The sequence below is a fragment of the Thamnophis sirtalis genome, unplaced genomic scaffold (assembly GCF_051295495.1).
Source record: "Thamnophis sirtalis isolate CommonGarterSnake01/CBP01778 unplaced genomic scaffold, rThaSir2_p1.2 scaffold_14, whole genome shotgun sequence".
NCBI lineage: Eukaryota > Metazoa > Chordata > Lepidosauria > Squamata > Natricidae > Thamnophis > Thamnophis sirtalis.
The window spans coordinates 10621498-10646163 of record NW_028261394.1 but is presented as its reverse complement, the minus strand read 5'-3'; the positions used below and the strand labels follow the sequence as shown (position 1 = coordinate 10646163).

The 24666-nt window shown below is 46.8% G+C and overlaps 1 protein-coding gene across 1 annotated transcript; it reads left to right on the top strand.

Annotated features, from left to right (window-relative positions):
• The first annotated feature begins 456 nt into the window (after positions 1 to 456).
• On the top strand, positions 457 to 24249 carry ERCC4 (ERCC excision repair 4, endonuclease catalytic subunit). Its single transcript, XM_087728519.1, has 11 exons — positions 457 to 647; positions 3269 to 3449; positions 5932 to 6127; positions 7459 to 7666; positions 10647 to 10827; positions 12266 to 12394; positions 13665 to 13775; positions 15308 to 15899; positions 18069 to 18161; positions 20418 to 20530; positions 22328 to 24249. The coding sequence occupies exons 1-11, from the start codon at positions 468 to 470 to the stop codon at positions 23059 to 23061; spliced, it is 2718 nt and encodes a 905-aa protein (XP_087584645.1). The 5' UTR covers positions 457 to 467; the 3' UTR covers positions 23062 to 24249.
• Positions 24250 to 24666: the final 417 nt, after the last annotated feature.

Here is a 24666-nt window from a genome sequence, read left to right as displayed (position 1 = left end):
CGGCGTTTCTCAACCTTAGCTCTTCTAAAGAAGTCTGGCTGGAGAATTTTTGCGAGTTGAAGTCCAGCATAAAAGTTATGATGAAGGTTGAGAAACGCTGCAGAATATAATTGGGGTCCGGGGAGACTTGATTCAGTACAAACAATTGGCTGTATTGTTTAAAAATTAAAAATTATTAAAAGGGGGCTAATTGATTTAAATTGCAATAAAGCCTGAAACAATCAACCTGCCGACCGCTAGATGGCAGCAGCACTGTGTGTATTTCTAATGGACGAGAGCCGCTCCAGAAGCGACTTACAGGAGCCTTCTCCCACTATTTTTCTCACCCCCGCCCCGGCCCGCATCGATAGAGGAGCTTCCGGCTTGAAAGGAGCGGCACAGGAAGACTCCGTGCGTCGGTCTACCTTGCCCCCTTTGTGGTTCTCCCAGCGCATGCGCAGAGAGGCTGCCGGTGACAGCCGGTAGCCATGGCGGCCGGGCCGCCTCTGGAGCACGAAACGCAGATCTTCCTGGACCTTTTCCACCAAGACGGGCTGGTCATTTGCGCCCGCGGGCTGGGCGTCGACCGCCTGCTCCTGCGCTTCCTCCGCCTCTACTGCGAGCCCACCCGCCTGGTCCTGGTGCTGAACACCAGCCCCGCGGAGGAGGTAGGCAGGGCGACCCTCAGCCCGTCCCCACGAGACGCTCGACCCGGGTTAGCGCACAGAGGACGCGGCCTGGCCTTGTAGAAGCCTAGCGGGGCTTCTGTTCAATGCTAGCCCTATGTGGGTGGGAAAGCTAAGCCTGTGTTGTGGGAGTATCCAATCCTCCCACTCTTTATTTTCCCCACAACAACAACCCTGTGAGATAGGCTGGGCTGAGAGTGAGGGGGGGGGGGGTGCTGGCCCAGAGTCACCCAATTAGTTTTCATGCCTAAGGCGGGACTAGAACTCATCGACTCCTTGTGATTGGCCCAAAGCCACCAAGCTGGCTTTCATTGGCTAAGATGAGACTAGAACTCACTGTCTCCTGGTGATTGGCCCAAAGTCACCCAGTTGGCTTTCATGGCTCAGGTGGGACTAGAACTCACTGTCTCCTTGTGATTGGCCCAAAGTCACCCAGTTGGCTTTCATGGCTCAGGTGGGACTAGAACTCACTGTCTCTTTGTGATTGGCCCAAAGTCACCCAGTTGGCTTTCATGGCTCAGGTGGGACTAGAACTCACTGTCTCCTTGTGATTGGCCCAAAGTCACCCAGTTGGCTTTCATGGCTCAGGTGGGACTAGAACTCACTGTCTCTTTGTGATTGGCCCAAAGTCACCCAGTTGGCTTTCATGGCTCAGGTGGGACTAGAACTCACTGTCTCCTTGTGATTGGCCCAAAGTCACCCAGTTGGCTTTCATGGCTCAGGTGGGACTAGAACTCACTGTCTCCTTGTGATTGGCCCAAAGTCACCCAGTTGGCTTTCATGGCTCAGGTGGGACTAGAACTCACTGTCTCTTTGTGATTGGCCCAAAGTCACCCAGTTGGCTTTCATGGTTCAGGTGGGACTAGAACTCACTGTCTCCTTGTGATTGGCCCAAAGTCACCCAGTTGGCTTTCATAGCTCAGGTGGGACTAGAACTCACTGTCTCCTGGTGATTGGCCCAAAGTCACCCAGTTGGCTTTCATGGCTCAGGTGGGACTAGAACTCACTGTCTCCTGGTGATTGGCCCGAAGTCACCCAGTTGGCTTTCATAGCTCAGGTGGGACTAGAACTCACTGTCTTCTTGTGATTGGCCCAAAGTCACCCAGTTGGCTTTCATGGCTCAGGTGGGAGTTGAACTCACTGTCTCCTTGTGATTGGCCCAAAGTCACCCAGCTGGCTTTCATGGCTCAGGTGGGACTAGAACTCACTGTCTCCTTGTGATTGGCCCAAAGCCACCCAGCTGCATTTCATGGCTCAGGTGGGACTAGAACTGGCGTCTCCTGGTCTCTGGCACTGTCATCTTCTCTGGATGCTGGCCCAGTTTGTGAAGGACTTTCCTCAAGTTTGGTATAGCAGAAAACTTTCCACCCAAACTCTCATGTCTTATGACACCCAAGCCTCATGACATCATTTGCATGAAGGTGTTCTGCCAGAACCACTCATGAGAGTGATTTATCTATTTATATCCTGTCTTTATTATTATTTACAAATAACTAGCTGATAACACGACGTGGCACGACGTGTTTATTTATAGAGGGGAAAATGTCTGGACCAAAAGTAAATTCTAATGTTGGATTTACCCCTTTACCAGAAGGAGCCCCCTTGTGGAGTATTGTGAAGCCATTACCATGGCAACTCCACTGCGCTGTACAGTAGACGCTATTTTACAGCAGTACGGTAGAAGCCATTTTAAGGCACAACAGGCTGTATCTTAACAGAACACACGTCCCGATGGGTGTTAGGGTGTCTTACCCCCACAGTATTTGTTTCCAGAGAGTAAGTTAACTGTGTTCCAAGTTTGGTTGAAATTGCTCGAGGCGCTCTAGAGTTATGCTGGAACACACACACACACAGACAGACACCAATTTTTATATACTGTATATAGATACAGATATAGATTCAAATTGGTTAACATATCTAATACTTTCTCCTCCTATTTCCCCACAAGCAGCCTTTGAAGTTGGCTGGGCTGAGAGACTATCCAGAAATTGAGGAATATTAACTATCTATCTGTCTGTCGGTCTGTCTGTCCGTCCACCCACCCATCCTGGATATAGTTCTAGGAATATACAGTATAAGAAAAGCAATACCATTGAAAAAGTGCACTTTACTTTTAAGCAGGCATTCATAGATCATGTTATAAATCTGAATTGTTTCTTTAAGGCATCCTTAGATTTCAATGCTATAAAATATTTGTCAAGTAATAGGGCCCACTGAATTAAACTGAATAATATGCGTAGGATAACTACTATCAGTAGGCATTTGAATATCGTTAGTTGACAGGAGGTATAAAATGTTATATGTTACTGGCCTTGTTCAGGAAACTTGTTTGCTGAAAACCAATCCTGACATAGTCAAAATCCCCCCACTTATGCTTAATAGTTGACAGTGAATTTGGGGAGCCTATATTTTGAAGAAATAAAAAAGTTCAATTTTAAAACAATTGCTCTAATAAGGAATTAGCCTAAGGAATACAAATCCTATATTCGTCATTGCTTTCCCTGAATCATTTTTCCTTTATCAGGTATATTTTAGTGACCAATGAAAGTCAATAAACTGTTGCTTATCTTCCTCTTTACTCTGAATCATTTTTCCTTTGTCAGGAATATTTTATTGACCAGTTAAAGACAGATAATGTTGCTTATCTTCCTCGGCGAGTAACAAATGAAATTGCCAGCAGCAGCCGCTATGAAGTTTACACCCAGGGAGGAGTTATTTTTGCCACTAGCCGAATCCTGGTGGTGGATTTTCTGACCGACAGGATTCCTGCAGATCTTATCACTGGTAAGAACTTTAAAAATGGGTGTCATTCCCGCCTCTCAACATGCCATACATAGTTTTGAGTCTAGACTGAAAAATGCAGGACTATTGTTCTTCTCAAAGCAGTAGGCGTGAGCTTAAATGGACTCCAGAGGATGGTAGAGGACAGCAAGGCCTGGAGGAACGGTGTCCATGGGGTCGTGAAGGGTCAGACACGACTTTGCAACTAACAACAACAAATTGTTCCTCTCAGTTCACATGTAATAAGCATATTATTTTTATATATATAAAAATAAAAGCCAAGCACCATTCACTCATCACGAAATCTTCAGAACCATAAAGCCTACAAACGTGAAACTTGGCACATATGTTCCTCTTGGCTTCTAGGTGCTTGCTAAGAAAGGATTTTTCAAAATGACCATCAGATCATTAATATTTCTTATGCAGTAATTAACACGCTCTGATGCTAAGGAGTTCTACTTCCCCTCCCCACCTGAAAAAAACTCTGTTCCAACTGCCAGTTGCCTCACATTCCGTTACCTCAGTTCAAACTGGCAGACATTCCATTCCTTCACTCAGGAGCTGTCTGGGGCTAAACGTTGATACCTCACCAAAATGTCTACGCCTTCCACCTATGGAACTGCTGCCAGACTCAAGGCGATGGGAGCGATGTTCCCTTATGTGTTTCAATCACCGACCATCCCTGAGCCAACGGATTAAACCAGAGTGAATCCGATTTCTCCTGAATTGCCCGATCACATAGTTTTGCCGTGAAGCACGGGTATCCAGCTATTTCAAATAACGCTCTTTGTTTTATAGGGTCATTCCCACTAGAGGTCAGTATGGGAGAAGCTCTATTAAAAGCGCAGCTTGTAAAGCTACAGATTAGTCATGGAGCCATTGCTTGGCACATTCTTGTCTCTCCTGAAAAACCTGTGTGGCTTAGTCAGAGATATTACTGGAATTAGGTCATGAGGTTTGCAGGATAATCTTGAACTAGTCACTTTCGGTCTCTCTCTCTCTCTCTTAAGCCAGGGTTTCCCAACCTCTGCAGCTTGAAGATTTGTGGATTGCAAATCCCAGAATTTCCCAGCCACGTTTAATGTTTACCACGTTTGCCTGGGGGATTCCGTGACCCGACAAAAGCACGCCGACAAAACCGCGGCGCTAAAACCGCGATGTCAGTTAAGGTAAGGGTTAGGGTTAGGGTTAGGGTTACGGTTAGGTTACAGCGCGCTTCTGTCGGCGCCCTGTTGTCGGCGCGCTTCAGGGCTCATTCGTCGCTCTGTCGCACGGTTTTGTCGGCGGGGTTTTGTCACCGCGGTTTAGTCAGGCACGCTTTTGCCGTTCGCGCATTTGTGGTGGAACCGGGGAATTCTGGGTGTTGAAGTCCACCTGTCTTCAAATAACCAAGGTTGGGAAAGACTGCTATAAAGCCAACGGCTAAAAACTGGAGATGTGGGGAGGGGGAACAGGGTATAAGACCACTGACCAGTTTAGGGGAAAGGTTGGAGTAAAAATGCCACAGAAGAGTAACAGGATTTGTGGCTGATCTGTAGCGTTAGGACAAAGTGGCCGTGTTCAGTCCTGGAAATCTCTATGATCCCTTGATTTTAGATCTGTCTTTTATGGAGGGAGATCCCTGACTATTTAAAGGTGCATTCTGAAAAGAAAACGGGGCCACCAACCATTGCTTTTAAGTGCAGCTTGTGGCTTTCTGGAGATTCTGGTTGATTACAGTGGTTGCTCTTTAATCCTATGACCTTTTATTTGAGAGTGATCCCTGCTGTATTCCATGGGTCATATTTCTGGGTAAAGGTAAAGGTTCCCCTCACACATATGTGCTAGTCGTTCCCGACTCTAGGGGGCGGTGCTCATCTCCGCTTCAAAGCCGAAGAGCCAGCGCTGTCTGAAGATGTCTCCGTGGTCATGTGGCCGGCATGACTCAACACCGAAGGTGCACAGAATGCTGTTCCCTTCCCACCAAAGGTGGTTCCTATTTTTCCACTTGCATTTTTACATGCTTTTGAACTGCTAGGTTGGCAGAAGCTGGGACAAGTAACGGGAGCTCACTTCGTTACGCGGCGCTAGGGATTCAAACTGCCAAACTGCGTCTTAGCCACTGAGCCAGCACCTCCCTAATCTAAAGAATAAAGAATCTCTTTAAATATAATTTCTGAGTAGATGCATCCTATAAAGCTTTAAAGTATTTCATTTGAACAATTCTTCTAAGATCAGGGAGTACTTCCGGTTCTTGTTTGAATTCCTTGAGCCGATTTTAAAGCAGGACACCGTTGTCCTGAAAAAAGAATTAAAAGCATCCATTCTTGTCTCTCTGCAGAAGTTGCCAGAGGATAGTTAAAATGTCTCCTGTTGTTTCATCGGCAAAACTTTTCAAATTCTTGACCTGCCTTGAAAAAACTTCCCGTCCTCTTCGTGTGTTTTGATCTGGACTCCTCACCACCCAAGCCCTTCTGCTTCCAATTTATTCTTGTTGTTCCTCCAGGAATTCTGGTGTACAAAGCCCACAGAATCATTGAGTCTTGCCAAGAAGCTTTCATCCTGCGGCTTTACCGCCAAAAGAACAAGCAAGGTTTCGTCAAAGCCTTCACCGATAACGCACTGGCCTTTAACACCGGCTTTTGTCATGTGGAAAGAGTCATGCGCAACCTCTTCGTGAGGAAGCTGTATCTCTGGCCAAGGTAAGCGGGTTTTAAGGATGGGAAAGATCGAGGGAGGTTCTCTGTCATCCAGGTCATGGTTATCCCGAAGGTGCTATTCCAAAAGGCAACTGGAATTCCTGGGTTTTTTTTTCTTTCTCTGAAAACATTTCGTTTCTCATCCAGAACTGAAGATGCCTCTTCTGACCCAGCTCCCCAAAGACAACAGACCTTCTGAAGTTAAATCAATGATTCCTTAATTAGGTGCGCTGGCAGCCCCGGCAAAATGTTTTTCTCTCACCGCAGGCTAACAAGTCCGTCCAGTAGAGAGATGAATAGTTGTTTGCCACATCTATTCATCTCCGCCCCCTGCCTTTTATCCCCAAAGCTAGATGGGGCTTTGCTTGCAGCGGTGGCCCTTCCTTCCCAAGGACCGGCCCATAGATTTCCACTGCTCTCCTCTCCTCTGCCTTCTGTGCAACCGTGTACCAGACAATTGGATCCAGCTGTTCCTCCTCTTCCTCATCAGCCACCTCCAGACCTGGGGGCTGTTGACTCTCCATCTGAGGGCTGATGGTCAGCCCAGGCTCCGCCTCTGTCTCTCTCTCTCTCTGCCAGCTGCATTCTCTCTTCCCCCTCGGAGCTCTCAGGTTGCCTTGATGCTGACCCTGACTCCCACACCTCCTTCTCCTCTGATTCGGCGCCTGGAGTGGCCGGCAGCCAATAGGCTGCAACAAAGCCTCTTGGATGAGGAGCAAAATGTTTTCAAAGAAAAAAAACCCAATTGCCTTTTGCAATTAATGTCAGGGTTCCAAACAGCATCCAAAATGAAATCAGAGTTCAAGGCAAAGGATTGCTCAAAGTTCCAATTTATTAAGAGAGCCATGTTGGCACATCTGGGAAAACCTGAATCTGAAAGCTTCCCGGTTTTCCCCACCCAGCTGAAAATTCAAGATCTTGTCGTCACACCCACAAGTCCCATCACATGGTCCAATCTCCCACTGCCATGTGGCAGCTTCCACCCATCCAATTATGGTCAGGTGCAGAGGTGCAAAGACAAACGATGACCTTGGCTTTCTAGAAAGAATGTTATGGCTACATAGCATCTCACTCCGTACAATCCCCCCTCCCATTTTCCCACCATAGAAAAGGCATAGTAGAATAATAGAAAGTGTGGCAGGCCAAAGACCCAAAAGAAAAGATGGCTGCAGGCCTGACAGCCTCTTTTGGATTGAAAAGATCCTTTCAACCTGAGGACTTAGATAAACTGTCCATAGCTAGGAACCAGGATGTATGTGTCTGTCTGTCTATCTGTCTGTGTGTTTGATTTGTGCAGTTCCTTGCTGACATCTTCCTGTCTTTCTCTTCCCCAGGTTTCACGCGGTGGTGCACTCTTTTTTAGAGCGACACAAACCCGAAGTGGTGGAAATCCACATCACGATGACGCCAGCCATGCGCGCCATCCAGAGCTCCATACTGGACATCCTGAATGCGTGTCTGAAGGAACTGAAGCAGTGCAACCCTGCTCTGGAAGTGGAGGATCTGTCCTTAGAAAACGCCATTGGCACAGCATTCGAAAAGGTACCTCTTCTTTGGCGAAGTCAGGTGCGCCCTTCTCATCGGCTTGCCCTGTGGATTGTATTGATGCGTGTTGGCATCCTCAGTCCTGAGAGTAGCACTACTTTCAAATATCGGCGTTATAAAGTTGATTCACGTTCTCTCTGATTTGGTGATATTACTTGTTGTGGCCCGCCAGCTGCCAGAGCTGGCAGCAGAGTCAGACAGTGAGGAGGTTGGGGAGGAAGATGGGCCAGTCCTGGAGTCTGGGAAAAGACTCTGATGAGGACTCTGTGTCGGAGGCAGAGAGGGGGCCAGGGCCGTATGCCAGTTATCAGCTGCCTTCAGAGTCAGACGTCAGTGAGGCAGTGGAACAGCTGGAATCTGTTCCCAGTGTGCGCATGCGCAGAGTTGCCAGACAAAGGGAACAGCTAAAGAACAGGGGTTGACTTGGGAGTAAGGCCACTGGTGGACGATGAATGTCCCCTCCCAGAAGAAATAAAAGAGAAGCAAAAGGGGAGTGGAGTTTGCAGGAGACAATTAATTCGCTTCGTTGGTTCGTGACTCTCTGAGACTCCTTGCCACGTTTTGCAGAGATCGGCCTGGCAGCTCTCCAAACCAGAGAAGGTCTGTGACTGTAAATCCTCCCTTGAAAGACTTTGCTGGAGGTGAATGAACAGAATTCACAGTCAATTAATAAAAAGGGTTTTTTGTTGGGACAAGGAGTTTGCTTCTTGGGAAGCCTCGGTCAGAAGTGATTGGATAACCAATTGTCTGAAATAGTATAGGGTTTCCTGCCTGAGGTTGGACTAGAAGACCTCCAAGGTCCCTTCCAACTCTGCTATTCTATTCTGTTCTGTTCTGTTCCGTTCCATTCCATTCTTGTGCTGATTACTAAAGCTGCATTTGCAGGATCTAAGTTGGACTTCCTTGCGGTTGAGCCTTGTCGGGAGGAGATGGTCATTTAGTAATAAGGAGATAACGGTCTGTGGAGCTGAAATGAAGCCTTCACCTTCTCAAGCTTAGCTCTGGCATTTGAAGGATATTCTGGGTCAGAATCCCAGCTCAGAGGAGGAAATGCTTGGCTAAGTTATAAGGAGGAAAAAGTGCCTGTTGATCGTTGCCCATCCCTAGAAGCGATGCATCTTACGTTCCTTAATGGCAGTTTCCCTTCCCTTCATTTAGCAAAAGCCTCCTCAGATGCTCCATCTGTGTCTTTTTGGAAGGAATTCCGCTGTGGTTTTTTTAAAATTTTTTTTATGGTTTGTGAAATGTCATGAGCTTCAGCAGCACCTAGTCAAAACTCTCCCAGTTCAACTTTTCTCCTTTCTTTCCAGCTGTGTTTAGTTTAGGGAGCAGAGTCTGCCTTAAAAAAAAAAAGCAAAAAAGAAACGGATGAGTTGACATCTGTTAATGCTTGAACTGTGTTTTTACATAAAAGAATGTTTTATTAGGTCTCCAAGTTTCTGGCTTGCTTATCGTAAGCTCGTTAACAATGAAATAAATGTTCTTTTATTGGGCGCTTGTGTGCCAGGATCATAACATCATTGGAATCAAAATTCTTGTGTGTGTGTGTGTGTGTGTGTGTGTGTGTGTGTAGACATGGTGGCTAAGACGCTGAGCTTACTGATCAGAGAGGTTGGCAGTTTGTTCGAATCCCTTGCGACGCTAGCTAACGGAGTGAGCTCCCATTTCTGTCCCAGCTTCTGCCAACCTAGCAGTTCGAAAGCATGTAAAAATGCAAGTAGAAAAATAGGAACCACTTTTGGTGGGAAGGTAACAGCACTCCCTGCTCCTTCAGTGTTTAGTCATGCTGGCCACATGACCACGGAGATGTCTTCGGACAGCTCTGGCTCCTTGGCTTTGAAATGGAGATGAGCACTGCCCCCTAGAGTCGAGAATGACTAGCACATATGTGCGAGGGGACCTTTACCCCTCTCTCTCTCCCTCCCTCTCTCTCTCTCTCTCTATCATCTATCTATCTATCTATCATCTATCTATATCAGGGGTAGTCAACCTTTTTATACCTACCGCCCACTTTTGTATCTCTATTAGTAGTAAAATTTTCTAACCGCCCACCGGTTCCACAGTAATGGTGATTTATAAAGTAGGGAAATTACTTTATAAAATTTATAAAGCAGAGTTACAGCTACTGCCCACCATGAAAGCTGGAACGCCCACTAGTGGGCGGTAGGGACCAGGTTGACTATGACTACCACTGATCTCTCTCTCTCTATATCTATCTATCTATCTATCTATCTATCTATCTATCTATCTATCTATCTATCTATCTATCTATCTATCTATCTATCTATCTATCATCTCTATCATCTATCTATCTATCTATCTATCTATCTATCTATCTATCTATCTATCTATCTATCTATTTATCTACCTATCTTTTAATGGCATCAGGTGTGGCTGTGAATGGGCAACACTAAAGAATGAAATCTATGACTTTATTCTTTTTAAAGGTTTGCAGCCTCTAAATACGAATTGCAGGCTAACTCTGTGCCATAGCAATAGCAATAGCAGTAGACTTATATACCGCTTCATAGGCCTTTCAGGCCTCTCTAAGCGGTTTACAGAGTCAGCATATTGCCCCCAACAATCTGGGTCCTCATTTTACCCACCTCGGAAGGATGGAAGGCTGAGTCAACCCTGAGCCGGTGAGATTTGAACCGCTGACCTGCTGATCTAGCAGTAGCCTGCAGTGCTGCATTTAACCACTGCGCCACCTTGGCTCTTAGGTGGCGTAGCCAGCAGTTCGATCCTGACCGGCTCAAGGTTGACTCAGCCTAACGTTCTCCCAAGATCGGTCAAATGAGGGACCCAGATTGTTGTGTGCAAGAGGCTGACTCTGTAAACTGCTTTGAGAGGGCTGTAAAAGCCCTGTGAAGCGGTATATAAGTCTTAAGTGCTCTTGCTAAATCTATTAAAGAGATCAGCTGCCTTGGATCACCCCATCACGCTCTAACCATGATTCCTAATGCTGTCGTTTCAGACAATCCGTCACTATTTAGATCCTCTTTGGCATCAGCTTGGATCCAAGACCAAATCTCTGGTCCAAGATTTGAAGATACTCCGCACTTTGCTTCAGTACTTAACTCAGTACGACTGCGTCACTTTCCTTCATCTTTTAGAGTCCCTCAAACTGTCGGAAAAAGCTTTCGGACAGAATTCAGGTAGGAATTAGTTCCATTCGCTCTGCGATCAAAAGTTTTAATTAGAAGCCAAACCGCAAAGACACGCGCGCCCCAATGTTCCCGAATGTTCCCATCCCTCCAGAAGGCTGGAAGACACGAAATACATTCAGCCTCCCACTTAACGGCTGTTGCTTGAAAACATGTCCCGTTCACATCAGACGCCTTAAGTCATTATATAAGGAGCTCTCGGCCGCTGGGAAGGGAAGAAGAGAAACGTAAGGATCTGGAAAGCTGGGCTATTTCGAGACATTTTATCACACGTGGAAATTATTAGCGTTTCTGATGCCATCTGTTGGGGCAGGTTCAAGCCAAAAGCAACCTTAAGTGGTGAATCTTTTTCTGGCATTGTAGGAAGAAGAGCATGGCATGAATGTCTGCCTCAAACAAATACGTTGGGGTAAAAATATAAAAAGAATTGGCTTATCCTTTGCACTTTTTTCCTTTTTTTAAAAAAATGACTCATTTTGTTGACATATCAATTTTGTGGTAATGCTGCATGTGATAGGATTCAGGATGCATTTCCTCCTCCAGTGTTGTTAGAGGGCAACCGATGGTTTGTTGAGAGTGATCCATTCGGCAGAAGCCATTGGTTGCCCTGTAACACCACTGGATGACCTCGCCAGGTCTCGGTGCTTTAGCAGAGTAAGGAAGATACTCGGAGATGATTCACACCCTGGTCAGTGTCTCTTTGCACTTCTACCATCAGGCAGAAGACATCGGAGCATAGCCAGCCGGACAAATCGTTTTAAAAATCCTTGGGCTCTCAGACTCTTAAACACAATCACTCCATGCACACATATGACTGGTTGTCATCTTTGAAGTATCTTCATCCTTAAGTTGAAATCTTTTCATCTTTAAGCTGGGATGTCTTAGGATGCAAGGCAAATTCACAGCCACCTCCCATTCTGCAACTAGACAATCAACAAAGAGCAACAAAGAGGATTAGGGGACTAATTAGGAGACTAAAACATACGAACGGTTGCAGGAACTGGGTATGTCTAGTTTAATGAAAAGAAGGACAAAGGGAGACATGATAGCAGTCTTCCAATATCTCAGGGGCTGCCACAAAGAAGAGGGAATCAAACTATTCTCCAAATCACCTGAGGGTAGAACAAGAAGCAATGGGTGGAAACTAATCAACGAGAGAAGCAACCTAGAACTAAGGAGGAATTTCCTGACAGTGGCAACAATTAATCAGTGGAACAGCTTCCCTCCAGAAGTTGTGAATGCCCCAACACTGGAAGTCTCTGAGAAGATGTTGGACAACCATTTGTCTGGAATGGTATAAGGTTTCCTGCCTAGGCAGGGGGTTGGACTAGAAGACCTCCAAGGTCCCTTCCAACTCTGCTATTGTATTGTATTATATTTAATGTTTATCTTTCTTATCATCTTATCTTTCTTCGTGCTCCTCTCCTAGGCTGGCTTTTTCTGGATTCAAGTACATCAATGTTTCTGAATGCTCGGAGCAGAGTTTATCGCCTGCCAGAAGATAACGCGAATAAGAAAAAAAAAGGCTCGGAGAAAACGGATTTCAAAGAAGCAAAAGGTCTCTCTCTCTCTCTCTCTCTCTCTCTCTCTCTCTCTCTCTCTCTCTCTCTCTGTCTGTCTATCTATCTATCTATCTATCTATCTATCTATCTATCTATCTATCTATCTATCTATATCTCTATATCTATATCTCTATATATCTTTATCTCTCTCTCTCTCTTTATATCTCTATATCTATCTATCTATCTATCTCTATATCTGTCTGTCTGTCTGTCTGTCTGTCTATCTATCTATCTATTATCTATCTATATCTCTATATCTATATCTATATCTCTATATCTATCTTTCTCTCTCTCTCTATTTATATCTATCTGTCTGTCTGTCTGTCTGTCTATATGTCTATATGTCTATATGTCTATATGTCTATATAGATAGAAAGTAGGGGGTCGTCTTATATGCCCAGTTGCCTTATACGGCGGAATATACAGTATTTTTCACACTTACGATTGTTGCGAGCATCCCCAAGATCACATGATTTAGGTTCAGATGCTTGACCACCGGTTCATATTTCAGAAGATTGCCATGTCCTGGAGTTGTGTGGTCACCTTTTGCGACCTTCAGACCAGCAAAGTCTATGGGGAAGCCAGATCCACTTAACAGCCATTTTACTAATTGAACAGCTGCCACGATTCACTTAACAAATGTGGCAGGAAAGATCATGAAATGGAGCAAAACTCACTTCACAAAGTTCTCACTTAACAACAGAAATGTTGGGCTCAATTATGGTCACAAGTCGAGGATTATCTGTAGAGGGTTCTTTTAGGGTGGGGCATCTAAGTAGATGGGGCACACTGCTCTCAAATAATTTTTAATATAATTCCAATTTTTTACTGGTGCTCCTATACAAGCTTAAAGGTAAAGGTTCCCCCTCGCACATATGTGCTAGTCGTTCCCGACTCTAGGGGGCGGTGCTCATCTCCGTTTCAAAGCCAAAGAGCCAGCGCTGTCCAAAGACGTGGTCATGTGGCCGGCGTGACTAAATGCCAAAGGCACATGGAACGCTGTTACCTTCTTCCCAAAGGTGGTTCCTATTTTTCTACTTGCATTTTTTACGTGCTTTCAAACTGCTAGGTTGGCAGAAGCTGGGACAAGTCACGGGAGCTCACTCCGTTACGCGGCGCTAGGGATTCGAACCGCCGAACTGCCGACCTTTCTGATCGACAAGCTCAGTGTCTTGCTCACTGAGCCACCTTACAACCAGCCAATTAAAAAGCAAAAGCCGTGATGCTGCAAATAGATAAACCTCGTGATTTGTGTCCCCCTTTCAGAACAGAAGAGGGAACTGGTCCTGGAGAGCAGCCCGAAGTGGGAAGCTCTGGGAGAAGTGCTGAAGGAGATTGAGAAGGAGAACGCCGACAGTGAAGCCCTGGGTGGGCCAGGTGAGGCCGCTCCTCCGGACAAGGAGGGACAGGGTGAGACAGGCAGAAACATCATTGGAGCATCTGCCCTCTACATGCACAAGGGGAGAGGCCTCTTTGGGAAGTGGAAGTAGATTCTCTTGCCTCCAGCAAATAGAGGCTCGACAGTGAAGGTCTTTTGGTATGAGGAGAAAAGTGTGATGTTGTAAAATAATCTGGGAGTCCCCCTGAAAGCAGTTCTAAAACTATCTGGCCGAGGCTTCCACTCCTAAGGTCCAGCTAAAGAAAGACACCAACTCCTGAGGCAGCCTGGACCTTTAGCATTGTCCCGATAGGAAATTGGGTTGAATTCGTAAAAAAATAAAATATTTTTGGAGCTGTGTAAAGGGGGGAGATTTTTCAGAGAGGGAGGAGGGAGGAAAGGGAAGGAAGGAAGGAAGGAAAGAAGGGGAAGGGAGGAAGGAAAGAAGGGGAAGGGAGGAAGGAAGGAACAGGAGGGAAGAAGGAAGGAACAGGAGAAAGGGAAGGAAGGAAGGGGGAAGGAAGGGAGGGGAGGGAAGTAGGAATGAACAGGAGAAAGGGAAGGGAGGACAGAAGGAAAGGAAGGAAGGAAGGGGGAAGGAAGGAAGGGGAAGGAAGAAGGAAAGGGGAAGGAAGCGGGGAAGAAAGGAAGGGGAGGGAAGAAGGAAGGAAGAGGAAAGGAAGGAAGGGGAAGGAAGAAGGAAGGAACAGGAGAAAGGGAAGGAAGGAAGGGGAGGGAAGAAGGAAGGGGGGAAGGAAGGAAGGGGAGGGAAGAAGGAAGGAAGAGGAAAGGAAGGCAGGGGAAGGAAGTAGGAATGAACAGGAGAAAGGGAAGGGAGGAGGGAAGGAAGGAGGAAGGAAGGAGAGGGAGGTAGGAATGAACAGGAGAAAGGGAAGGAAGGAACAGAGGAGGGAAGAAAGGAAGGAACGAAGGATCACCCTTCATTCCATCCTGAAATCTTTTCACTTGAACTTTAGATTTAAAACTTTGCTTCCAGCCTCTCTGAGTCCCCAAACAACAGCACTTTTAGTAGAGCGATGATGACAGCTGTCCTATTTTGTGAAGACTCCATATTTCTTTTTTTCTGTTAGAAATAGAGAAGGTCCTTGACTTACAACCATTCCTTCGATGGCCACTCAAAGTTACAATTGTACTGGGAAAAAAAGGGGAACTTGCAACTGGTCCTTGCGCTTAGGAGCGTTGCACCCTCCTCCCAGTCACATGATCAAAATTTGGGGGGCTTGGCCACCAGCGTGTGTCATGGCGACGTGATCACCATTTGTGACCTCCCCCAGCTATCTTCCAACCGGCAAGCAGGGGAAGCTGGACTCGCTTAATGACTGCGTGGTTCACTTATCAACCACGGTGTTTCACTACGTCGTCATAAAAAAATCAGGCACCGCCCTCTTCTGCCGGCATAGCAACAGAAATTCTGGCCCCAGCTCCGGTTGTAACTCAAGGACTGCCTGTAGGAGGGGAAAGGTTGACTTGATTTCAAGCCGTAAAGCGTGGAAACTCTCTTTGGCTGCAGGGCGAGTGCTGGTTTGTGCCAGCGACGACCGCACCTGCGCTCAGCTCAAGGAATATATCACCCTTGGGCCCGAAGCCTATTTAACCAGGCTCTACAACAAAACCTTTGGGCCGGGCAAGGGAGGGAGCCCAACCGGCCTGAAGAACCGGCGAGAGGCCAAGAACGGCCGTGAGAAGAACGACCGAGAGCCGCCAGCCAAAAAAGCCAAAACGGAATCCTCCAGGCCCAAAAGGAGGAAGAAAAAGGCAGAGTTGACCCTGACGCAAATGTTGAACCCAGAGGATCCCGAGAACGTCGAGGTCGAAGAAGAAGAAGGAGAAGATCCCGAGGGCCTCAACAGCAGCCAGGAGAGCAACGGGGCGAGATCAGAAGACCTCCAGTTAAAACTCTCCTCCTCCTCCGATGCCTATTACGGCATCCTGAAGGAACCGCTGACAGTCATCCACCCTTTAAATGGCTGCGGGGATCCGTACGCCCTGACCTCCGTCTTGCACGAGGTGGAGCCCCGGTACGTCGTCTTGTACGACGCGGAGCTGACTTTCGTTCGCCAGCTGGAAGTTTACAAGGCGAGCCGGGCGGGAAAGCCGTTGAGGTAACGTTGTGGCTTGGAAGGGGCAGCAATGGCTGAGAGAGTTTTTGTCCTGATTAGGTTTGCACCCCAGGCTAATTAGGACGAGAAATAAAAATGGGAGAAGTCTTTGGGGTCCTCTGAGCTTGCTTGTCCCAAAAGGGCTTTTTTTCCCTTCTTCAGGAGGCCACTGGACTTTCTTGTTTTTTCTTTTGAAGACGTTTCGCTTCTCATCCAAGAAGCTTCTTCAGCTCTGATAGGAATAGTGGGGAAGGGAAGGATTTATATTCCTTGCAGACAGAGCTGGTCATTTGCATCCTTGTAGAGGGTCATTGAAGCACTTGGAGGTTTATCTCTGTCCTCAGGATCACCTGAGTGATGCTTCTGGTTCCTGTCATCTGCAATTTCCCCGCCCCCTCTGGAAATCCATTCCTACTCCCATGCCATTCCAAGGGTGTCCATCCCAAATTGTGTAGCTCAACGTCTGTAGAAATTCTCCGTCATCCAGGTCATGGTTATCCCAAAGGTGCTTTTTTCAAGAGGGAACTGGACTTTCTGCTTTTTCTTTTGAAGACGTTTCGCTCCTCATCCAAGAAGCTTCTTCAGCTCTGACTGGATGGGTGGGGAATGGAAGGATTTGTGCTTCTTGCAGACAGCTGGGTGTTTGCATCCTTTTTAGAGGGTCGTTGAGGCCACTTGGTGATTTACCTGTGTCCTCGGGGTCACCTGAGATGGGGCTCCTGGTTCCTGTCTGTAGAGATTCTCAGTCATCCAGGTCACGATTCTGCTGCATGACCTGGATGACTGAGACAGTGGTGAAATTCAATTGTTTTTACTACCAGTTGTGTGGGCGTGGCTTGATGGGCGTGGCAGGGGAAGGATATTGCAAAATCTCCATTTCCTCCCATTCCAGGAGAACGATACTACAAAATATCCATTTCTTCCCACTCCAGAGGAAGGATACTTGAAAATCTCCATTTCCTCCCACTCCAGGGAAAGGATACTACAAAATCTCCATTTCCTCCCCACTCCTGGGGGGAAGGATATTGCAAAATCTCCATTTCCTCCCACTCCAGGGGAAGGATACTACAAAATCTCCATTCCCTCCCCATTCCTGGGGGAAGGATATTGCAAAATTTCCATTTCCTCCCACTCCAGGGGAAGGATATTGCAAAATCTCCATTCCCACCCGACTCTGGGGCCAACCAGAGGTGGTATTTGCCGGTTCTCCGAACTACTCAAAATTTCTGCTACCGGTTCTCCAGAACCTGTCAGAACCTGCTGGATTTCACCCCTGGACTGAGAATCTCTACATTCTGAGTTTCTCTACCAATCTGAGCTTGGTGGTTTTCTTGCAGACATTTCATTTCCCAATTAGTGGGATTAAGAGTGCTAACAATGCTGTAAAAGAAAGCTTAATCAAGAAGCCGCCGAGAACATCCTCACCAACAGTTAACCACCGTATAAACAGAGAGCAAACTCCTCTCCCTGTAGTTCTGATGATGTTACCTAGTGGGGCCATGAAACGTCCTCCACAAAACAACCAAGCTTAGAGAGTGCCAAGGATGCCCCAGTTCAACCCTGAGCTACACATATTGTCTTCTATTTATAAAAGTAACACCATTTCTTTCTTTTTAAAAAAAATAGACCCAACTGGATTTAGACTGGAGAAATGAATACGTGCCTGCAGTCATATTGCGGTATTTATCCAGGGTCTTATAACGAGGAAGGAGATGTAGGTGGTGAAATCTGACCAGGGCCTCTCCTGCCTACAGAATGAATCACAGGGTTTAATTCTTATTAATTAGGAGATTCTTCATTTTAATTCTTATTAAAGCGGAAAACTTGCTTGTTGCTCAGAGAACCCAGATCTTGGCTGGCTCAAGCCAAGGAGGTTATGACACATCTGCAGAGAATTGGGAAGGTGCTACTGAGGCCATATTTATTTTATTTTATTTATCATTTTAATCTTCAGGAAACCACCGGGATACAGATTAGCTGGATTTCGCCTTAAACCGGTGATTATTTAGTAGCCTCTGGTGTTGGGATACATGAGACAATGATTAATGGGTTGTTAGCGTTACGAATGTGGCTGGCCGTCGTGGCTTGTTTGGCGAGCCAGGTTGGAGTGCGTTTGCCATCCAGCCGGCGTCTTTTGGATTTAAAAAAAAGTTTCCCTGTCTTGCCTTGCAGGGTTTACTTCCTGATCTACGGAGGGTCGACGGAAGAACAGCGCTACCTGACCACGCTAAGGAAAGAGAAGGAAGCTTTTGAAAAACTCATTCGGTAAAAAGCCTCCGGTTTTGCCTTTAAAAAACACTAGCCGACAACCCGGCCTTGCCCGGGTATTTATTTATGGGGGGGGGGGACGTCCGGACCAAATGCAATTTCTAATGTTGGATTTTCCCCCTTACCAGAGGGAGCCCCCTTGTGGAGGACTGTGAAGCCGTTACCATGGCGACTCCACTGCGTTGTACAGTAGAAGCCATTTTACGGCAGTACAGTAGAAGTCATTTTAAGGCACAACAGGCTGCATCTTAACAGAACACACATCCCTAGGAGTTTTAGGGGTGTCTTCCCCCCCCCCCCGGCCCCCTAGTATTTGTTTCCAGAGAGTAAGTCACCTGTGTACCAAGTTTGGTTGAAATTGCTCGAGGCGTTCCAAAGTTATGCTGAAACACACAGACACACACACACTTTTATATGTAGAGAAGATTAATACTTTCTATTGTATCAGCAACCATTGGCTGTGGGGCACTTTGAGCCGAGCTGAACGGTGGTGTGGCTTAGGTTCATCTCGAGTCGCAACCCCACAACTAGGGGATCAAAATTCAGAGGCTTGGCAAGCCGGTCTGTATTTATGGGAGGGGAGGCTAAGATGCTGAGCTTGTCGATCAGAAAGGTCGGCAGTTTGGCAGTTCAAATCCCTAGCATGCATAACAGAGTGAGCTCCCGTGACTTGTCCCAGCTTCTGCCAACCTAACGGTTCGAAAGCATGTAAAAATGGAAGTAGAAAAATAGGGACCACCTTGGGTGGGAAGGGAACAGTGTTCTGTGCGCCTTTGGCGTTGAGTCATGCCGGCCACATGACCACGGAGACGTCTTCGGACAGCGCTGGCTCTTCGGCTTTGAAACGTAGATGAGCACCGCCCCCTAGAGTTAGGAACGATTAGCACATATGTGTGAGGGGAACTTTTACTTTACCTATAAATACAATCTCTGCGAGAACTCCCCAAAAATATTTCTACTGACTGCTGGAGCTTTCTGTTGCTATGCAGCAACATGTTTCCATGTTTCCAAGGTAGCAAACTTATGTAAAATGATGGAGAGGATGAATTATATAACAAGGGGGAGGAAGTAGGCAGAGGGAGTCTTGGTGCACTCTTTCCCATCCCTTCATTGACAGCAGCCGTAGGAGGCAGGCAGGCGTTCGTATTTTCTCCTTGGTGATGAAGGGGTGTGCCATTTCTCTCTCTCGGGGGCATGTCAGGTGGAGAGAAGAGAAAGGCATCCAAAGGGATTTGAGCCTTTCCAGTTTTAATCCAGTGCTCTGTAATGTAAGAAGAGGACGAGTCATTGGATAAGAGATGGGCGGCAAATAAATTTGATGGATGGAGGGATAAATGGATGGATAGAGGGATGGATAGATAGATGGATGGATAGAGGGATGGATAGAGGGATGGATAGATAGAGGGAGGGAGGGATAGATGGATGGATGGATAGAGGGATGGATAGAGGGATGGATGGATAGAGGGATGGATGGATGGATAGATAGAGGAATGGATGGATAGAGAGAGGGATGGATGGATAGATGGATAGATATAGGAGGGATGATAGGTAGGTAGGTAGGTAGGTAGAAAGATAGAATATATAATGGATAAAAGAATGGAAGGCTTGGAGAGAGGGAGAGAGAGAGGAAGGAGGGAGAGAGAGAAGAGGAGGAAGGGAGAGAAAGAGCCCTTCCCCATTAACTTCCCTTGTCAGAAGGACGTAAAAGGGGTTGGTATGACTCGGGGACATTGGAATGGTCATAAATATGAGCCACTTGTGAAGCATCTGAATTTTGAACACCTGATCCTGGGGAAATGCTGCAATGGTCATAAGTATGAACAAAAAGCCATGTCCCTTTTTTCAGGGCTGTGCTTTGAACAGTCATTAAACAAATGGTTGTAAGTCAAGGGCTACCTATATTTCATTGCCCCAATTTCTGTGCTGCAGAAGAGAAATTAGTAAATCCTCATGTATTTCCCAGCTAGTGGTGAATTACAACCCTGACCTTCCCCAGTCCGATACAGTATGATAGATAATAATGCCATCTATCATCACCAGGGAGAGCCCTTGGTGCCCGTGGGAGGAATTTCACTTATTTATGCATTAAAACATTCCTATAGCTGCCTATCTTATCACTAACTCAAGAATTAAAACATGTTGATGGTCCTGGAGTGGATTCTCCCCCCCACCCCCCAATATTCCAGTTGGACAGTTTTAGTGCTTAAAGGTTAATTCATACGGATGCCCCCTTTTCCCTCTTCTTCTTTTCAGAGAGAAGGCCGTCATGGTAATTCCAGAAGAAAGAGAAGGGCGAGATGAAACCAACTTGGATTTAGCAAGAGATTCCACGGCAGCCACTGTTTCGATTGACACTCGCAAAGCAGGTCCGTTTGGGGCTCTCTGCAACTTTTTTTAAAAAGACCCTGTCTCAGTCCCTGTCCCTTTTGGGGGGCTGGATTCACATTGATTCGGTTGTGGCCCGCCGGCGGCCAGAGGAGCTGACAGCAGATTCGGACAGTGAGGAGGTTGGGGAGGGAGATGGGCCAGTCCTGGAGTCTGGGGAAGGCTCTGATGAGGGCTCTGTGTCGGAGGCAGAGAGGGGGCCAGGGCTGTATGACAGTTATCAGCTGCCTTCAATGTCAGACATCAGTGAGGCAGAGGAACAGCTGGAGCCTGTTCCCTGTGTGCGCATGCAGAGTTTCCAGACGAAGGTCAGCTAAAGAACAGGGGTCGACTTGGGGAAGTAAAGGCCACAGGTGGATGATGAATGGCCCCTCCCAGAGGAAATAAAAGAGGGGCAAAAGGGGAGTGGAGTTTGCAGGAGACAATCATTCGCTTAATTGGTTTGTGACTCTCTGAGACTCCTTGCCAAGTTCTGCAGAGATCAGCCTGGCAGCTCTCCAAGCCAGAGGTCTGTGATTGTAAATCCTCCCTTGAAAGACTTTGCTGGATGTGAAGGAGCAGAATTCACAGTCAATTAATAAAAGGGTTTTTTGTCAGGACAAGGATTTGGCTTCATGCTCTCCGGAAGCCTCGGTCAGAACAGATTCATGAAATGGTTGTGTGAGCGTTCCCCATCGCTTAAGATAGCTTTGATTTGTACATGGATGGGTTAACAATTCCATTTTTAAGGGTGCTAGTTGCCACTCCAAATGAACACGACTGCTGTCAACTAGCAATTCCATTCAATTGTGCCTGGTTTTTCAGAACAAGTTGTTGCAGTTTTCTTGGCAAGCTCTTTCAAAAGTGATTTGCCATTGCCTCCTTCCTAGGGCTGAGAGAAAGTGGGTGGCTTAAGGCAGGACTAGAACTTGAGGTCTCCTGGTTTCGTACGATCACCGTTTGCGACCTTCCCAACTGGCTTCCGACAAGGAAATGGGGAAATAGACTTAATTAATGTTCTGATGAGTCACTTCACAGCTACATTGATTTGCTTAACAGTCTGATTAATGTGGGTAAAAAAAAAAATGTCCTAAAATCTGGGCGTAACCTTGACAGCAGCCTTGCGTAGCAATGGGAATTCTGGTCATAAGTCAAGGACTACCTACAGTTTGGCTTGTCATCTTTGAAGTATCTTCATCCTTAAGTTGAAATCTTTTCATCTTTAAGCTGGGATGTCTTAGGATGCAAGGCAAATTCACAGCCACCTCCCATTCTGCAACTAGACAATCAACAAAGAGGATTAGGGGACTGGAGGCTAAAACATAGGAGGAACAGTTGCAGGAACTGGGTATGTCTAGTTTAATGAAAAGAAGGACTAGGAGAGACATGATAGCAGTCTTCCAATATCTCAGGGGTTGCCACAGAGAAGAGGGAGTCAAGCTATTCTCCAAAGCACCTGAGGGCAGGACAAGAAGCAATGGGTGGAAACTAATCAAGGAGAGAAGCAACTTGGAAATAATGAGAAATTTCCTGACAGTTAGAACAATTAATCAATGAAACAACTTGTCTCCAGAAGTTGTGAATGCTCCAACACTGGAGGTTTTTAAGAAGATGCTGGATAGCCATTTGTCTGAAGTGGTGTAGGGTTTCCTGCTTAAGCAGGAGGTTGGACTAGAAGACCTCCAAGGCCCCTTCCAATTCTGTTATTCTATTCTAATCCATTAGTGCTCAGGCTTAGGGCTAAGCTCCCTGTGGTTATTCAGTCTGAAATGACCTCTGTGTCTCACTACTTTCCTTAGGTGGCCAACACCAGAAGGTTGTGCAGCACAGCATCGTGGTGGACATGCGTGAGTTCCGCAGCGAGCTTCCCTCCTTGATCCATCGGCGGGGCATCGACATTGAGCCCGTGACGTTAGAAGTCGGGGACTACATTCTCACCCCGGACATCTGCGTGGAGCGCAAGAGCACCAGCGACCTCATCGGCTCCCTCAACAACGGCAGGTTGTACACTCAGTGCGTCTCCATGTCCCGCTACTATCAACGGCCCGTCCTGCTCATCGAGTTTGACGCCAGCAAACCCTTTTCTCTCACGCCCCGGGCTTCTCTCTTCCAAGAGATCTCCAGCAACGACGTGATCTCCAAGCTCGCCCTGCTGACTCTTCACTTCCCGCGCCTCCGGCTCCTGTGGTGCCCGTCTCCGCACGCCACGGCCGAAGTCTTCGAAGAGCTGAAGCAGAACCGGCCTCAGCCGGACGCAGCAGCGGCTTTGGCCATCACGGCCGATTCCGAAACCCTCCCCGAACGGGACAAGTACAACCCCGGCCCTCAAGACTTTTTGCTAAAAATGCCCGGCATCAATTCCAAAAACTGCCAGGCCGTCATGAACCGCGTTGAGAGCATTGCAGAATTGATCGCTCTTTCTCAGGACAAGTTGGCCGAAGTTCTGGGCAATGCCGCCAATGCCAAGCAGCTCTACGAGTTCATCCATCTGCCTTTGACGGAGGCCGTTCCTCAAGGCAAAGCAAAGAGGTGATGATGATGTGTCATCCCGAGTTTCCAAAGGTGAAGCCATGATTCATGGGGATTGTCACATAGGAATGACCTGGGCATACAGTTCTCTTTAAGCTGGGCCAGTTTACCGGGGAGAGAAAGGTAATTCAACTGTCCAGATGTCCTTTTCTGATCTGCCAAACCAGGGGTTGGCAACCTTAAACACTCAAAGAGCCACAAAGATCCTAACCGGAAGCCCCCCATTCAATTCTGGAGCCGACCAGAAGTCCGATTCCCCCACCATAGAGTCTCCTCCTAGCACGACATCCTTTTTCCTCTGCCAACTGGAAGTCCCATTCCTCCACCATAGAGTCTCCTCCTAGTGTGGCATCCTTTTTCCTCTGCCAACCAGAAGTCCCGTTCCCCCACCATAGAGTCTCCTCTTAGCGTGGCGTCCTTTTTCCTCTACCTGTCCTAAACGAAAGCCCTATCAATTGTGGAGCTGACCGGCGACAGGGAGCCGCAGTAGAGGGATGAAAGAGCCACGTGCGGCTCCAGAGCCACAGGTTGCCGACCCCTGCGCCAAATGCTCCCAGATATCACAAAAGTTCCTTCACCAAGGTTTTTCTTGGGTGGTGCCAAGCTGTCTACCCCGAGTTTATTTTTAACACAAGGAGTTGCAGTTTCACAGGCTTTTGCAGAAGGCGACGGTGGCTTCTTGAATGGTGCCTGGCTCCAGGAAGCATTGGATAAAGGTGCCTACAGAGATGTGTGTGTGTGTGTGTGTGTGTGTGTGTGTGTGTGTGTGTGTGTGTGTGTGTGTGTGTGTCTCAACCTGCAAGATACGGTGTATGCCATTTTGCAAATTTTGACACTCCTCTCTTCCAGATGCCACATTTTTTTTGTCCTGATTCCTTTACAAGCTTTAAAAGCAGGAGTGAGTAACCATGGCCATTTTATGACCAGTGGACATCAAGTCCCAGAATTCCTGACCTGTGGATATCAATTCCCAGAATTCCTGACCTGTGCAAATCCCAGAATTCCTGGCCTGTGGATATCAAGTCCCAGAATTCCTGACCTGTGGACATCAATTCCTAGAATTCCTGAGCCAGCCATACTGGCTCAGGAATTCTGGGAGTTGAAGTCCACAGGTCATAAAGTTCTAAAACGAGTAAATAGTTTTGGGCATAATATCCACACTAAATTCATTCCTACAATTTTTTTGGGGGGGGGCGGGGGGAATCAGACTTTTTGGTCCCGCTTCACCTTTTTCCACTCCCCCCCCCGCTTGCTTAACTTTGGAAGTTATATAACACAAAACTGCCATAGGATTACTGTTTAAAGGAATAGCTGTGTTTTTGCAGTCCGTGTTTGTTTGAAGAGAAGATGATCTATAAGTAGATTTCAGCTCCTTCTCCTCTTGCCGCTTTATCCAAGTTTTTTTTTTACATCAATATCTCGTAAATATTGACTTAAAGGGCTTGAAAGTCTGTCAAAAGCTATTTAGCTATACCTTGGAAATCACAAGTGCCCTTTATGAATTAAGACAGCTCTGACAGACGTAGGTTTCAGGTTTTGTATTTTTTTAAAAAGGGAGAATAGCAGATATTTCGGTCTTTTCATGCATTGCTATCGATTTGATTTGCCT

What these genes read in the sequence shown, in the direction of transcription:
- ERCC4 (XM_087728519.1), top strand. Translation starts at nt 468, where the DNA reads ATGGCGGCCGGGCCGCCTCTGGAGCACGAAACGCAGATCTTCCTGGAC. An exon ending in AAGCTGTATCTCTGGCCAAG is followed by an intron (nt 6,128 to 7,458) that starts GTAAGCGGGTTT and finishes TCTCTTCCCCAG; the next exon opens with GTTTCACGCGGTGGTGCACT. An exon ending in AGCTTTCGGACAGAATTCAG is followed by an intron (nt 10,828 to 12,265) that starts GTAGGAATTAGT and finishes CTCCTCTCCTAG; the next exon opens with GCTGGCTTTTTCTGGATTCA.